Raw genomic sequence first — 16,134 nt, forward strand, 5'->3', positions numbered from 1 at the left:
AAAAGTGGGTGTGTCCAGCTCTGTTTAGGGGGGAGTGTCGGAGGAACTAAAGTGGGAGGGTGTGGGAGTGTCTATTTGGGCGCGCGCGAGTTTCAGAGTCAAAATACACACACAGGAGAAAGTGATGGTGTTTAACCTACATGGACATCTGTATTCGAATTATTTGCCAAATGATTAAATGGTGGACTTTAACTGCAGTTTGGCTCTTTCATTCAGGGAATTCATTCATGTCCCTCCCGACAAACGAGATATTTGATTCGAGGAACTGCTGTAAGCGTGTATTTTTCATGTAATGTTTGATACCGCACGGCGAATGAGAGAAAACATTTCCCAGAAACTTAGATGCACACGGCAGGTAGCGTCAGAAAGCCGCGTGTGTTATTCCGGTCACTAAATGCGGTGAAAACCCTACACGAGGTTAAAGTTTGGTTGCGGTGCTCACATGTTTACACTCGGTGCAATAGTTAACTTAGTTCGATACGAACAAACTGAATAAACAAAGAGCACTGGTCACTCACTTACCAAATCTGTAGAGACAGGACAATCACCAGCAACTAGAGCCGCGTCTTTATTAAGAGGAGACTACAAGCGAATCCGGATCTCAGCGTTTGCAGATGAGAACAGCTCTCAGGTAAACAATAATCCTCCTTAGACACGTAAGTTATTGTTGTCGAGCGTCGCGTACACTGTTAATCCACACGTGACTCCAGCTGAGCTCTCACAGAGAGAAAATGAAAACAAAACTTCACTGCAGCAAACTATAAAAGCAACACTTCACGCTTGTTTTGCCAACACAACGTGGCGTTTCTGTCGTCTAAACACAGTAATGAATATTAATGAAGTTGCACAATAGAGCGCGCTGATTGGTTTGAACCAAGCCTTACTCATGCGTTAATGCAGCACACTGTAAGACGTAATAAGACAAACTCTGGCACAGGCGTCCAGTCTGCACGCTGGAATACACGCTATTATGTCATGACCGTGACGCAGCTTCAAAAATTCGTTTCAAACCGGAAGTACAAATTTGCTTAAAATAACGCAAAAACAACCAATTTAAACTTTTTAGTGAAATATAGGTGTCCTAATAGTGTTTTTAGCAGTGTGGGACACATATACCACTGTCAACAGCTCAACACATGTGTTTTGGTGTTTCGTGACCCTTTAAGACTCTGCAGACTTTTATAGTTCTTTATATTATCGGAGTAAAGACACTTACAGCTATGCTGACTTTTCCCAAAATCTCCTCTGGGATTCTGCGAGCCTCTTTCAGGACCTGATCCAACGATCCGCCGTCCTGCCGACAGGAAACAGAGCTAGATTAAAGTCAATAACCACAAACAAACCTTTTAGACCCACAGAATATACAAAATGACTTAAATTGGCTTTTCATTCAATTTTCAGCTAATGCAGGGATTATTAGACGGATGAGTCATAGAAAACCTAGTAATTAATAAAAATATGTAGCACTTTATTTGAAGATGATGTTTATGAGACAACTATTTTTCAATATTGTGCATCCCTATAACATACCAATAATAAAAAAAGACTGTAAACGTACCATGTTCTCCATACAGATACTAATCTCGCCATCGCTGTAAAATGCGCCGTAAAAACCCACGATGTATGGTGAATTACACTCATGCAAGACCTGCAGCTCTCTAATGATCTGATGCCTGATGGCCGGCTTGATCTCCAGGTGAATTAACTACAGCAAACAGCAGACAGGTAAGCAGACAGAGAGAGATTTTCAGTTAAGTGTCGACATATTAGCTGCCCTGGCTACTTCATGGCAAAAACTTATCAACACTTTCATAAACAACATGTTTATATAATAAAAAAGGTTTAGTACAAAAAAAGAACATCAACCTTACATGATACAAAAAAAAGATTAAAATTAGAAATTTTTATGACACGCAGGGCTCGAAGTTAACCTTTTTGCTTGGTAGCACCGGTGCTCCTATGTAGGCGCATCAGCCAAAATTGAGTCGCACCCACCAATTATGAGCACCTTTAATACAAGTTTTATACAAACACATTTATTGCATTTGAAATCAACACTAATCAAACTAACAAGCAAAAAAATATATATGCAAGCGTGAGGAAAATATGTCTCAACGAAATCCCGTTATCACAAGAAAATAGATTTTTATAACAGAACTGAGTGACTAAAGCACGGAGCGCTCACCGGCCCTGCACACACTGCTGGACATGAATGAATCTGTTAATGGTATAAATGTGCTGTTCTCACAGGTGCAGTCTGATATTGCATTTATGCACAGGCATCTCACCTTCCGGGCCATGACGAGACCTGAAGGTTTGTGGCACACTTTATTCACCACTCCTCCGTTTCCAGCTCCCAGTTCACAGATATGCTGGAAATCATCGTCCTTCAGCTCTCCCAGATTGGCTTTCTGCGTGAGGAAAGCTTCCAGACGCTTCTTCTGCTGCTCGTCCAAATCCAGCTCATCCAGCTTCTTCTGCAGGGCTTCAAGATTCGCTCTGGCGTTCGCGAGAAAAACACATTAAAATGACATGCAACATTTATTACAGAAAAGCTCATTGATTTAGAGATTAGGGCTGCACAATATATCGTTTCAGTATCGATAGTTGAGTTTATACGTTTCTATTATATTTGAGCAAAAGACAGAGTGGAGGAAATAAGTATTGAACACGTCAGCGTTTTTCTCAGAAAACACTTCTAAAGGTGCCATGAGCAAAGTTTCCATCCAAAAGATGCTAATTAAATGTATGCGCAAAACAGGAATATCGCATAAAAGACATGGGCTGCGTCCGAAACCGCCTACTACTCAGTAGGTACTGCATTTGAATTTAACCGTACAACTCGGCCGTTAGAAAAGTTCATTCTATACAGTATGAATGTGAAAAGTATGAATGGAATTCGGACGTACTACATCTGCCATTTTGTCATGGTCACGTGACCTACCTGCGTCAGTTGCGTCACTTTACTTCCATTCATGAATTCGCTCCCGGGGCATCATGGGATAGTGCAGCATGCATGGGATGCGCACTCCGGAATTTCGCCGGAAGTAGTAAGTCATCCGGGTACTTCTCGCATACTGATTTTCAAATTCTATGAATTCGGACACACTACTCGGCTCGCATACTGATTTTGGCATACTATATAGTATGGAAGTATGTAGTTTCGGACGCAGCCATGCAAATACAGCAGCGTTTCCATCAAGTGAGTCAAGGAGAACTTCCTGATTAACTGGCCAAATATCAACAGTAAAAATGGAATTTGCAGCAGTAGGAGAAGCTGCGTGAATCTTTTCCTTATTTAATAAATGACTTGCACCTCAGAAGTAGTGGTGGGCAAAGCGAGGCTTTGCGAAACACTGAAACAGTCGAAGCAAATGTGTCGAAGCTTCGAAACGTTTCGAAACCCCACTCTACGGTGACACCTAGTGGTCATTTCATTTGTATGGCACTGAAACAGTTTCTGTAAAGAACATTTGAGCATATTGAGGTATGAAACCCCACTTTGTAGCCTTGTACCTACAAGTGGTTTAGTCGAGCAGTTGAAGTTCGTGACCACAATGCGGGGATAATGGGTTCGAATCCAGGTTAAAACAATTATTTTGAAATGCTTTACTATCAGTTGGTAATGCTTTGTTCTTGTATCGTTTTGTTTCAACATTGCTCTGACATTGGAATAAACACCTTGTAAATAAATGTGTATTGTTTTGGTCATAAAACAGGGTTGTTGCTAGATCTGATACAGTTGTGGCCAGAAGTTAACAATAATTATTTATATTATTAATTAAATTTCCCATTGTATTTTATTAACGTCTATCCAAAAAATAACCCATTACAGTATTGTAAAAATAATAATTATTGTTTTACAGTGTTACAAAAATGATGCTAAATTGATGGCGTATCCTATCTAGACTACACCATAAAACAGAAACATGATTAAAATACATAAAATCATGATTTTGGAGTATTTGTGCTAGTCGGGATTCGAACCCAAAATTAATTTGAAACAGTATCAACGTGCACACGCACGGTCCGCTAGGCCAGTGGTTCCCAACCTTTTTCTTTGGGGCCCCCCCCATGAACATATACAAACATTGGAGCCCCCCCACCATATAAATACACACGCACGCACATACATATGTACTGTACATATATATATATATATATATATATATATATATATATATATATATATATATATATATATATATATATATATATGTGTGTGTGTGTGTGTGTGTGTGTGTGTGTGTGTTTGTGTAATATTAATATATAGTAATATGTGTAGAAAATATTAATTAATCAGTTTTAACTTGTCTTGGCCTTCAATAAAACCAAAATTTAGGTAGGTTTTGTCATACTGTCTAATCTTTTTCTTCGCCTCTGAAGAATCACTGCATTTACGTTTGTCTGCCATTTTTGTTTTGATTTTGCCTCTACGACACGTTGACAAGTAGATTGCGCGAGTGAGCAAAATTTAAATAATTATTTAAAGTTATTTATTTTAATTATTTTCACTATTATGTTGGAATTTTAAGCATGCGTTTAGATTTTTATTTATTTTTTGGTACTTAAAAATACATATATAATAGTAGGGCTGCTCGATTTTGGGAAAAAACATAATCACGATTATTTTGGTCATAATTGTAATCACGATTATTCAAAACCATTGCCAGTTAAAGTCAAAATTATTAGCGCTCCTGAGATTTTTTTTTTTTTTATAAATATTTCCCAAATTATGTTTAACAGAGCAAGGAATTTTAACAGTATTTCCTATAATATTTTTTCTTCTATTTGTTTTATTTTAGCTAGAATAAAGACAGGTTTAAATATTTTGAAACCAATTTAAGGTCAATATTATTAGCCCCCTTAACTAATATATATTTTTGATTGTCTGCAGAATAAACTACCGTTATAATGACTTGCCTCATTACTCTAATTAAGCCTTTGAACTGCACTTTAATCTGAATGTTTGTATTTTGAAAAATATCTAGTAAAACATTATGTGCTGTCATTATAGCAAAGACAAAAAGAAACCAGTAATTAGAAATGAGATATCAAAACTATTATGTTCAGAAATAAGTTAATAAAATATTCTTTCCATGAAACAGAAATTGGGCAGGAAAAGGTTTGCTAATATTCAAGAGGGCTAATAATTCTGACTTCAACTGTATACATAGTTATTTTCCACCCTGCAAAGGAAAGAGAAATAAATACAATAGAATAAAAATATAAAACAAACTGTGCTTTAAGCATCTTCACTGTAAGAAAAACACTTTAGCTACAGCAGTCCTATAGTCAAGAGCAGCGAGGGTTTTCTCGTTATGTTTGTTTAATAATGATAAAAACAGGCGGCAGAAGGATTATAGCGCGCTGTCTCTTTAATGGTTTCTCTTTCACGTCTTTTGATCCTCAACTCGTTTGTTTATTACACAAATGAGGGTCAATGTAAATAATCACTAAACACCGCGTTTTGACACCTATTTGACCATTAAAGCGCTCACGTTAAGATGACTTTAGATGTCTGCGCTCCTCTGCTCGTCTCAGTGTGTGAATGAGAGTGAATGCTGACCGGCCGCATGCTTCTGACTGCGTGATCGTGCTGCACACACACATAAGCTCTTTCGCGCTTTTAAGAGCCATTTAAGAGCGTGTACAACTGGAACGTGGCGAAATATGATGCAATAATCAATTATCTCGATTAATGCTTTTTTATAATCGTTTGAAACCGAAATCTAAATCAGATTTTCGATTAATTGCAAAGCCCTTTATAATAGTGGAGCATTTTTATGCCTTTTTCTACCTCAATACTTATCCTCTCCCGCGCCCCCTCTGTGAACTCTGGCGCCCCCCTTAGGGGGGCGCGGACCCCAGGTTGGGAACCACTGCGCTAGGCCATACGAAACAGAAATCAGGTGTTTCGAATCATGCTTCGGTGCAGTGTTTCGAAACACTTGCGCTTCGGGATCTCGACCCTGTGTCGAAACGTCAGTTTCACGTCAGCCATCCCTACTCAGAAGACATTGCCAACACACAATGAACGTGTGGTGGTGTTTGAAGATAAGGACCACAGAGGCTCTTGACAGTTCTGGAGGTCATTAATAATATAATAACACTAATACTTAAATGGTTTCGGTGTTTTAGAATGACCAATACAACATTTCAGATATTTTACAGTGTACTCAGCCTGCTGGTTTGTCCATTCACACACGTTTTCATAAATAAAATTACAAAAAAAAATACAACAATCACATGACTTTTTTAATGTGCATACTGGAATTTGTTTGGTAAAAGTGTTTCCATCGTAGACTTATCCAATAAATAGTTTATCCTTCTTAGTTAAGCGCATGCATTTTTACATTTTTTTATCTTGGCGTTTCCATCAACGTTTTTATGCGCATATCCAAAATGCACATAAATATAGGTGGGTGGAAGCATAGCTAATGACTTGAAATTTTCACTTGATGTTGATAAAAACCCAAGAAATCAATATATGCAAAGAAAACAAATCTAATTAGTTTACAAATGAAGTTATGAGTAATAAAATAAATGACACAGGAAAAAAGTATTGAACACATGAAGGGAGGTGTAGTTGGGCAGTGAAAGCCCAGACAGCAGCTGAAATCTTCTCGGTGTAAATGAATATCAGCTGCTCTATTCCTACATCTACATTAGCGGGAGGATGAAGAGGAAACCAGGGTGGACATTTTCAGCCAAGAGACTCAGATGCTTTCAGAGAAAGAAAATCAAGCTGAAGAATGGCCCAGCCAATCACCTGATCCGAATCCAGTAGAAACTGCAGAATAAAGCTCAGATTTTATAGACAGGACCCACAAAACCATCAAGATTTTGACACCTAAGCAATGCATGTGACTTCATATGAGAGCGTTTTTACACTGTCGCACCAAAAAAGCCTTCATATAAAGTATTAAATATGTTTCCCTAGTTTAGTGCTTTCTTTATTACAAATTTCTTTTTTGTTTTTATGTTGGTATTGTTTTGGTTTTTACCAAAATCCGCTTTAATTTCATGTCAACAACTTGTTTAGAAATAATATTCCGATGAAAAAAAAACACAACCATGTGTTCAATACTTTTTTCCTAAGTTACTAAGTTAATATTAAGTTAATACTAAGTTTTCACCGCTGTAATTCCAAATACATGAGATTTATGTATTTTAACTATAACAGAATCAAAGTTTATCACCAGTCAAATTTATTTTTTAACTAATTTGTATTTAAAAACCTAATTTCTGTTTCATTTTATGGATAAATTAACCCCTTAAATTGACTTTTTACTTTATTTTTTTTATCATTCGGACATAAAATAATTTCTTGACGCTGAAAACATTAAAATAATGAAAAGGACAGACCAGAGTCCTGAAGTAAACCTTATTAAATATCTCTAGAAAATAAAAGAAACACTACAACCGGTGAACTGTGAAAGAGAATGAAGAAGAGTGAGATAACCAGTAGTCAACATTAGAAGTGGATCATCACAATTTAGCACAATTTAGCACAATTTAGCACAATTTTTCAGTTTCATCAATTTACCATGGCAAGTTTTCATAAAACAATTGAACAACATCCATTATTATCGGAGGACAATTTTCAAAAACAATTTTGATCCACTTCAAAAGTTTACTACTGTATGAACCATTATGCAAACGAATCACTTGCTGTGTTCATCCAGTCAAATTCATTTCTAACTATTTTGTAATTAAAAACCTAATTTCCGTTTCATTTTTGGATAAAACTAACCCCTTAAATTGAATTTTTACTCTTTTTTTTTTTATCATTCGGACATACAATAATTTCTTGAAGCAGAAAACACTGAAATAATGAAATGGACAGACCAGAGTCCAATGTAAACCTGATTAAATATCTCTGGAAAATTAAGAAACACTACAGCCGGTGAACTGTGAAAGAGAATGAAGAGTGAGATAACCAGTAGTCAACATTAGAAGTGGATCATCACAATTTAAATTAGTTTAATCATGGCAAGTTTTTTCTTAAACCAGGGGTCTCAAACTCAATTTACCTGGGGGCCGCAGGAGGCAAAGTCTGGGTGAGGCTGGGCCGCATAAGGGATTCCACAAAAAAAAAGTCCTTAAATGTCATTATTAACAGTTTTAATTATTTCTTCTGAACATGAAGTGTCCTGAACATTAATAGAACATTGAGTGAAGATTATGAACAGTTCTTCTGAACATGGCATCTTTTGCCTACTTCTTGCTGCCAGAGACTTGACAGCGCTTCTTCTCACAAATCTGAAGCACATTTGGCTTTAGAGCGGAAGCAGTTGAGACCCTCAGTATGGCTTGAAGATGATCATCATTAAGTCTAGACCTGTACTTTAACTTATTGAAGTCCTAGGAAAAAAAAGTGGGGGAACTCACTCAAAACTTCCATTCCCTCACCTAAAAAAAGGCGTATATATGTATAAATAAAACACCCCCACCCCACTCCAGTCACATCAGTCTGTACCAGTCTGTATCTACCTATAATATCAACACAATCTCACGGCAATTCGTAACTTTTTCATTTAGTGGCTAATTCGTATGAATTCGTACGATCTAATTCATACAATTTAGTACGATTTGCTTATCCCCCAATGACGGTTGGGGTTAGGGGTGGGGTCAGGTGCCACGCCTCCTTTTAAAAATCGTACCATTTCGTATGACTGAACTCGTACGAATTAGCCACTAAACTGGCAAAACGTAAAATACTTACGTTTTCTCGTGAGATCAGGCTGATAATATATATAAGATGCAGGGCAGGCACGTGCACACATAGGGCTCAAGTGCCCTTCCAAAATGATCAAAAGTGCCCCCGCGACGCGACACACCCTCGGTCCCGCCCTTCAGTATGCGCACGACAACACAGCTGATCAGAACGCGCATTGAGTGACAAGCGCGCTGTGTACGGATAGAATCAGCGCTCCCCGCTCCGCTGATTCTGTCAGAGTACAGCGGTCGGCACGGGCCACAAAATATTGCACTGAGGGCCGCAAATGGCCCGCGGGCCGCGAGTTTGAGACCCCTGTCTTAAACAGTTGAACAACAGTCATTATTATCTGAGGACAATAATATACATGGATCACTTACTGTGTTCATCCAGTCAAATTCATTTGTAATTATTTTGTTATAAATAACTTAAGTTCCGTTTTGTTTATGGATAAACTAACCCCTTAAATTGACTTAACTTTTTTCATCATTCAGACATAAAATAGTTTCTTGAAGCTGAAAACATTGAAATAATGAAATGGACAGACCAGAGTCCTGAAGTAAACCTGATTAAATATCTCTAGAAAATTAAGAAACACTACAGCCGGTGAACTGTGAAAGAGAATGAAGAGTGAGATAACCAGTAGTCAACGTTTTATCAATTTATAATGGCACGTTTTCATAAAACAATTAAACAGCAGCCATTAGGACAATTTTGATACGCTTCAAACGTTGACTACTATATCTATCCTTTTAAATTGTTTATTAGGTTTAAGCATGATTCAAAGCCAGAATAATCCCAAATCAGTCTAAATATATGAATTATTTCCAAACAGAGCTGATCAAGCTATCACAATAAATATTGCAGAAAAACCAAATATCCCAGCATCATAATTCTCCAATATCGTAAAGATGCATAACTCACTCTGATGCAGCATCTATGGGCGTGGAGGTCGTCTGTGCTTCTCCGCTTCCAGTTATAACTATAGGATCTGGCCTCTTTTTGGGAGCCATGGCTGATGTTTTAATCTTAACAGATAAGCTCAGACTGAGCTGTACTCAACAGAGACTCTAGTTTACAGCCGGTCATCGAGCTGATCGAGAGTTTAGATCAGTCTGATTCATGAAAAAGTCCAAAACTCCATAATCTATTCACTTTCCAGATCTGCTCATTATTAGGACCAACGACATGTAAAAGACTAATATCAGAAATGTCTATTCTGAACAATCCAGATACTTTACATTAAAATAATTCACTTTTATATTGACTTTAATGTGACTATATTGATATAATAATCACATTTGAAAGGTTAATAGCAGAAATGTCTATTCTGATGGAGCCAGATACTTTATATTAACATTATTCCCTCTGATAATGACTTTAATGTGATTATATGGATATAAAAGAAACACTAAAAGCAGAAATGTCTAATCTTGATGTAGTCAGAAACAATTATAATTTTATATTGAGTTTGATGTGGTTATATGGATGTAATTTCACATATGAAACACTAATAGAAGAGATATCTATTGTGATTTATCCAGATACTTTATATTATCTCACTTCTATATGGACTTTAATGTGATTATATGGATATAAAATCAAATATGAAACACTAACAGCAGAAATGTCTATTGTGATTGATCCAGATACTTTATCATAATGTAGTTCACTTTTATTTGGACTTTAATGTGATTATATGGATATAATATCACATATGAAACACTAATAGCAGACTATTTTGTTTGAGTCAGATACTTTATATTACTATTATAACTCTCTGATATTGGCTTTGTGATTTTATGGATATAAAGTCACATAAAAAGAGCTGAAAAGTCTATTGTAATCGATCCATATAGTTTATATCAATATAATTCACTAATATATTGACTTTAATGTGATTAGATGGATATAACTTATCTGTAAAATCACCTGTAAACAACCTGAGCTGCTGTCACAACGCGCAAAACACCACTTGTGTACTTTTACAGCGATCAAAAACCATATTAACTTTATAAAACGAGCATAAATGATGTTTAAGTATTAAACGCAGAGATTATTTCAGATTTCTCCGGCGCACGAGAGGATGCTGTTAGCTTGTTAGCATCCGTCTATGTGTGTGCGCGGAGTTTTAACGGCTCTGTCAGCGCTCACGGTCTCTATCGGGTAACGAGCTCCCGGAGTAAGTGTCGAATACAGCGGGTCCCGGTGAACGGAAAGTCCCGGTAGAGAAGCCGGAGGTTGATGAAGGTGCGGTGAATTTCGGCCCAGCTACTCTCCGCAGGTTACCGGAAACATCAGAGCGCAGATCTCGCGCCAACTATCGCGAGATGGGAGCGATGCACTTGCAACAAGCGTAACTTGTGTTATTAATTAACTTCTTATTTCACAATTATTACTTAATTCTACTTAAATATTTTTGTTTATTTATATAAAAATGTTTTGTCATTTTTGTTCACAGTTACGGCACTCTCTAAAGTCTACTTAAGCAATTTATTTATTATAAATGTGTTGTGTTTGTGATACATGTGTGGAGTTTGCTAGTTCTCCCTGTGTTGGCGTGGGTTTCCTCCGGGTGCTCCGGTTTCCCCCAAAGTCCAAACACATGCGCTATAGGGGAATTGATGAACTAAACAGGTTGTAATGTTTGATTGTGTGTAAATGAGTGTGTGGGTATTTCCCAGTACTGGGTTGCTGCTGGAAGGGCATCCGCTGCGTGAAATATTTGCTGAAAAGTTGGCGGTTCATTCTGCTGTGGCGACCCCTGATAGATAAAGGGACTAAGCCGAAGGAAAATTATTGATTGATTAAAACTTTGGTGTTAGTTAATATGTTTAATATTTTCCTTGTAAATTAGTTTTGGGTTTACATCATCGGTTTAATGCTATTCAGTTGTTATTTTTCGTTTTATTTTATTTCTAAGATACACAGTCAATTCTTTTTGTTAGTTTCTTTGGAAAGTATTAAACGGAGATTACTTAATTGGTTTAAATGTTAATCTACACTCACCGGCCACTTTATTAGGTACACCTGTCCAACTGCTCGATAACGCACATCAGCCAATCACATGGCAGCAACTCAATCCATTTAGGCTTGTAGACATGGTCAAGACGATCTTCTGCAGTTCAAAGCAAGCATCAGAATGGGGAAGAAAGGGAATTTAAGTGACTTTGAAAATGGCATGGTTGTTGCTGCCAGACGGGCTGCTCTGAGTATTTCAGAAACTGCTGATCTACTGGGATTTTCACGCACAACCATCTCTTGGGTTTACAGAGAATGCTCTGACAAAGAGGAAATATCCAGTGAGCGGCAGTTCTGTGGGCACAAATGCCTTGTTGATGATGTCAGAGGAGAATGGCCAGACTGGTTCCAGCTGATAGAAAGGCAACAAATTAGCACTCGTTACACCCAAATAAGCACTCAAATTAGCACTCGTTACACCCAAATTAGCACTCGTTACACCCGAGCTCTGCAGAAGAGCATCTCTGAACACACAACACGTCCAACCTTGAGGCGGATGGGCTACAGCAGCAGAAGAGCACACCGGGTGCCGCTCCTGTCAGCTAAGAACAGGAAACTGAGGCTACAATTCACACAGACTCACCAAAACTGGACAATAGAAGATTGGAGAAACGTTGCTGCTCTGATGAGTCTCCATTTCTGCTGACACATTCGGATGCTCGGGGCAGAATTTGGTGTCAACACCATGAAAGCATGGATCCATCCTGCCTATTTGGCCACAACTGGCCAAAATTAAGCATGTTTTAACGCACAAGCACTTTGAAACAGTAATCCCTGCTTTTATAACCTCCCGCTTGGACTACTGTAATGCTTTTTATTTTGGGGTGAGTCAGTTTTCGATCTCTCGACTGCAACTGGTTCAGAATGCAGCTGCACGTCTTTTAACTGGCACACGCAAATACGAGCACATCACCCCGATTTTATCTTCTCTGGCTGCCTGTGCACTTCAGGATCCATTTAAGTTACTTTTATTTGTTTTTAAGTGTCTGAATGGTGCTGCACCCCTTAACCTCTCTGAGCTTCTCTGTCCCTACACACCTTCTCGTTCGCTCAGGTCAGCCGACCAGCTCCTCTTGGGTGTGCCCAGGACCAGTCGAAAGCTCAGAGGGGATTGGTTTTTTGCTGTGGCTGCACCAAAATTGTGGAATGAGTTGCCGTTGTACATTAGACAAGCCTCTTCCATTACTGTTTTTAAATCTCTTCTTAAAACCCACTTGTTCAATTTGGCTTTCAGCACAGCGTGAGATTTTATGTTTATTTATTTGCATTTTAAAGTTTGTTTTACTCTTTGTTGAAGGCACGTTGGTCAACTGTGTTGTTTTAAAGTGCTTTATAAATACATTGAATTGAATTGAAAAATTTATCAGCGGTTCCGGCTGCTGGTGGTGTAACGGTGTGGGGGACATTTTATTAGCACACTTTGGGTGCATTAGTACCATTTGAGCATCAACGCCACAGCCTACCTGAGTATTGCTGACCATGTCCATCCCTTTATGAGCACAGTGTCTCCATCTTCTGATGGCTACTTCCAGCAGGATAACGCAGCATGTCATGAAGCTCAATCATCTCAGACTGGTTTCTTGAACATGACGATGAGTTCACTGTACTCAAATGGCCTCCACAGTCAGCAGAGCTCAATCCAATAGAACAGCTTTGGGATGTGGTGGAACGGGAGATTGGCATCATGGATGTGCAGCCGACAAATCTGCAGCAACTGAGGAATCTCTGAGGAATATTTCCAGTAGCTTACTGAATCTAAGCCACAAGGAAATTAAGACAGTTCTGAAGGTAAAAGCGGTCCAATCTGCTACTAATAAGGTGTACCTAATAAAGTGGCCGGTGAGTGTATTTAGTTAAATGGGCTTAAAATGTTTATTTTAATTGTTATTTTACACACCTTCCAGCTCAAATGCAAATGTGTGCATATCTAAAAATGTGGGAATTCATTCATTCATTTTCTTGTCGGCTTAGTCCCTTTATTAATCCGGGGTCGCCACAGCAGAATGAACCACTAACATCTCTGGGAAACCCATACACACTCATGCACTACGGACAATTTAGCCTACCCAATTCACCTGTACCGCATGTGTTTGGACGAGGGGAAACTGGAGCACCTAATGGAAACCCAGGGAGAACATGCAAACTCCACACAGAAACGCCAACTGACCCAGCTGAGGCTCGAACCAGCGACCTTCTTGCTGTAAGGTGACAGCACTAACTTCTGCGTCGCCTAAAAATGTGGGAATATTTGATGCATTTTAATCTTCATCTCATACACTCGAGTCAGATCTATCCATCTAATGATGACACTTTATTGCAACCACAATTAAGATTTACAACAAAGTAAAATACACTTGAGAACAAAGACTAAAAAAAAATAAACAAAACTAACCAAAAATGGACATGTAAAAGAAAAATGAATAGAAAAACAACATTAAAAAGTAAACAAATCCCAGTTCAGTTACCATTTCTGTGTTTTTCTGTGTGCACCTGAGTTTTTCGACCTTTGTGTCGAGCGCTTTTGACTATGCCAGATTTCCTGAAGTGCACACTTTTGTCCTCGATGTGTGTGGAAACGGTCTCTTCCTTCTGGAAATCTTCATCATCCGAGGAACTCTGAGTCAGATCCACCACAGCGTCTCTCACTGGTTTACTATTCACATCTATTATTAAAATTAAAAACACAATCAGAGCCTAACAGAGGCTAAACCACTTCACAGTGCAGAGATGAACCTTGAGGTCTTACTGTGTTTGACAGGATGACGAGCAGAGCCTTTGTTTTGATCGCTTTTATCATGCTTTACGGCTTTCCACGTGCTGTCAGACAGATATTCAATCTCCTCCACATCCTCGCCAGAACTCTCCAGAACGTCACGCAGCAAACTACAGAAAACAGCACAGCTTACAGAAAAAATAGTGTATGTGCGCACACAGCGGGGAATATAAGTTTAAGTATTTCACCATTTTACTCAGAAAGCATCCATATATGCAAAGAAAATGAATCTAATTAGCTTATAAATCAAGTTGTGTGAAATAAAATGAAATGATGCAAAGCCGCCTCTCATAAGGAGAATGAAGCGTCATGCGTGAGTTTCTCACAGGCTTCAACAGTGTCAGAATCTCGATGTTTCTGTGGGTCTCGTCTATCAAATCTGAGCTTTATTCTGTATTCTCTATTGGATTCGGATCAGGTGATTGGTTGGGCCATTCTACAGCTTGATTGTCTTTCTCTGAAAGCATCTGAGAGTCTCCTTGGCTGTGTTTTGGATCATTGTCTTGCTGAAACGTCCACCCTGGTTTCCTCTTCATCCTCCTGCTGATGTATTGTCAACACTTCCCATTCACTTTGAATGGGTGGCGTCAAGCGTTGCCGAACTGCACTGTGGATCCATCAATGCCGATACAGCGAGTGTGTGTATGTGAGGGAGAAAGTGTGTCTGTGTGTGTCTGTGTGCGTGAGAGTGAGTGTGTGTGTTAACCTGTCGATGCGCAGCTCATCAAACGGGGCGTATCTGTGGCAGACGGGGCAGCTCCACCTGGGCTTCTTCTCGTTCATCTGGAGATAGAAAGAAGCGTCGAAACACTGCAGGTGAGCGCAGCCTCTGGAACGACACGGCACTGACATCCGCAGCTTCACTAGCTGGAACACACACACACACACACGCACAAAGAAGATGAGACAAACGCACGCACGCACTCACACACTCTCACTCACTCACACAAACACACGCACACAAACGCACACACGCACGCACGCACAAACTCACTTACACACGCACACAAACACAAACACACACACTCACTCACACACACACATACTCACTCACTCACAAACTCACACACACACACACACACACTCACTCACTCACTCACGCACACAAACACACACTCACTGTCTCACTCACTCACTCACTCACTCACAAACTCACACACGCACACAAACACACGCACAACCGCACGCACTCACTCACTCACTCACTCACTCACTCACAAACTCACACACAAACACACACACACTCACTCACTCACTCACTCACAAACTCACACACAAACACACACTCACGCACACACTCACTGTCTCACTCACTCACTCACTCACACACATACTCACTCACTCACTCACTCACTCACAAACTCACACACAAACACACACTCACTCACTCACTCACTCACGCACACAAACACACACTCACGCACACACTCACTGTCTCACTCACTCACTCACTCACACACATACTCACTCACTCACAAACTCACACACGCACACAAACACACGCACGCACTCACTCACTCACACAAACACGCACGCACTCACACACACTCACTCACTCACTCACACACACTCACTCACTCACTCACACACACTCACTCACTCACTCACACACACTCAC

At 39.2% G+C, this 16,134-nt stretch overlaps 3 protein-coding genes across 7 annotated transcripts in view; all 3 read right to left on the bottom strand.

The window, feature by feature from the left end:
* map2k2b (mitogen-activated protein kinase kinase 2b) overlaps positions 1–10,107 on the bottom strand; it is a 29,137-nt gene extending 19,030 nt beyond the window's left edge. Inside the window, 4 exon segments of the mRNA NM_001128281.1 lie at positions 1,217–1,294; positions 1,559–1,705; positions 2,289–2,499; positions 9,647–10,107. Of these exon segments, the coding sequence (NP_001121753.1) occupies positions 1,217–1,294; positions 1,559–1,705; positions 2,289–2,499; positions 9,647–9,735 (525 nt within the window). The 5' untranslated portion in view covers positions 9,736–10,107.
* The window catches only part of lingo3b (leucine rich repeat and Ig domain containing 3b), a 790,077-nt gene that overhangs the window by 498,528 nt on the left and 275,415 nt on the right, over positions 1–16,134 (bottom strand). The window lies entirely within an intron of this gene.
* The window catches only part of pias4b (protein inhibitor of activated STAT, 4b), a 35,802-nt gene continuing 33,701 nt past the window's right edge, over positions 14,034–16,134 (bottom strand). For all 5 annotated transcript variants that reach the window (XM_073913458.1, NM_001242942.1, NM_200343.2 and 2 more), the window contains 3 exon segments: positions 15,223–15,383; positions 14,490–14,626; positions 14,034–14,406 (listed from right to left, as the gene is read on the bottom strand). In XM_073913458.1, the coding sequence (XP_073769559.1) occupies positions 14,201–14,406; positions 14,490–14,626; positions 15,223–15,383 (504 nt within the window). In that variant the 3' untranslated portion in view covers positions 14,034–14,200.

The sequence above is a fragment of the Danio rerio genome, chromosome 2 (genome assembly GCF_049306965.1).
Source record: "Danio rerio strain Tuebingen ecotype United States chromosome 2, GRCz12tu, whole genome shotgun sequence".
In the NCBI taxonomy this organism is placed as follows: domain Eukaryota; kingdom Metazoa; phylum Chordata; class Actinopteri; order Cypriniformes; family Danionidae; genus Danio; species Danio rerio.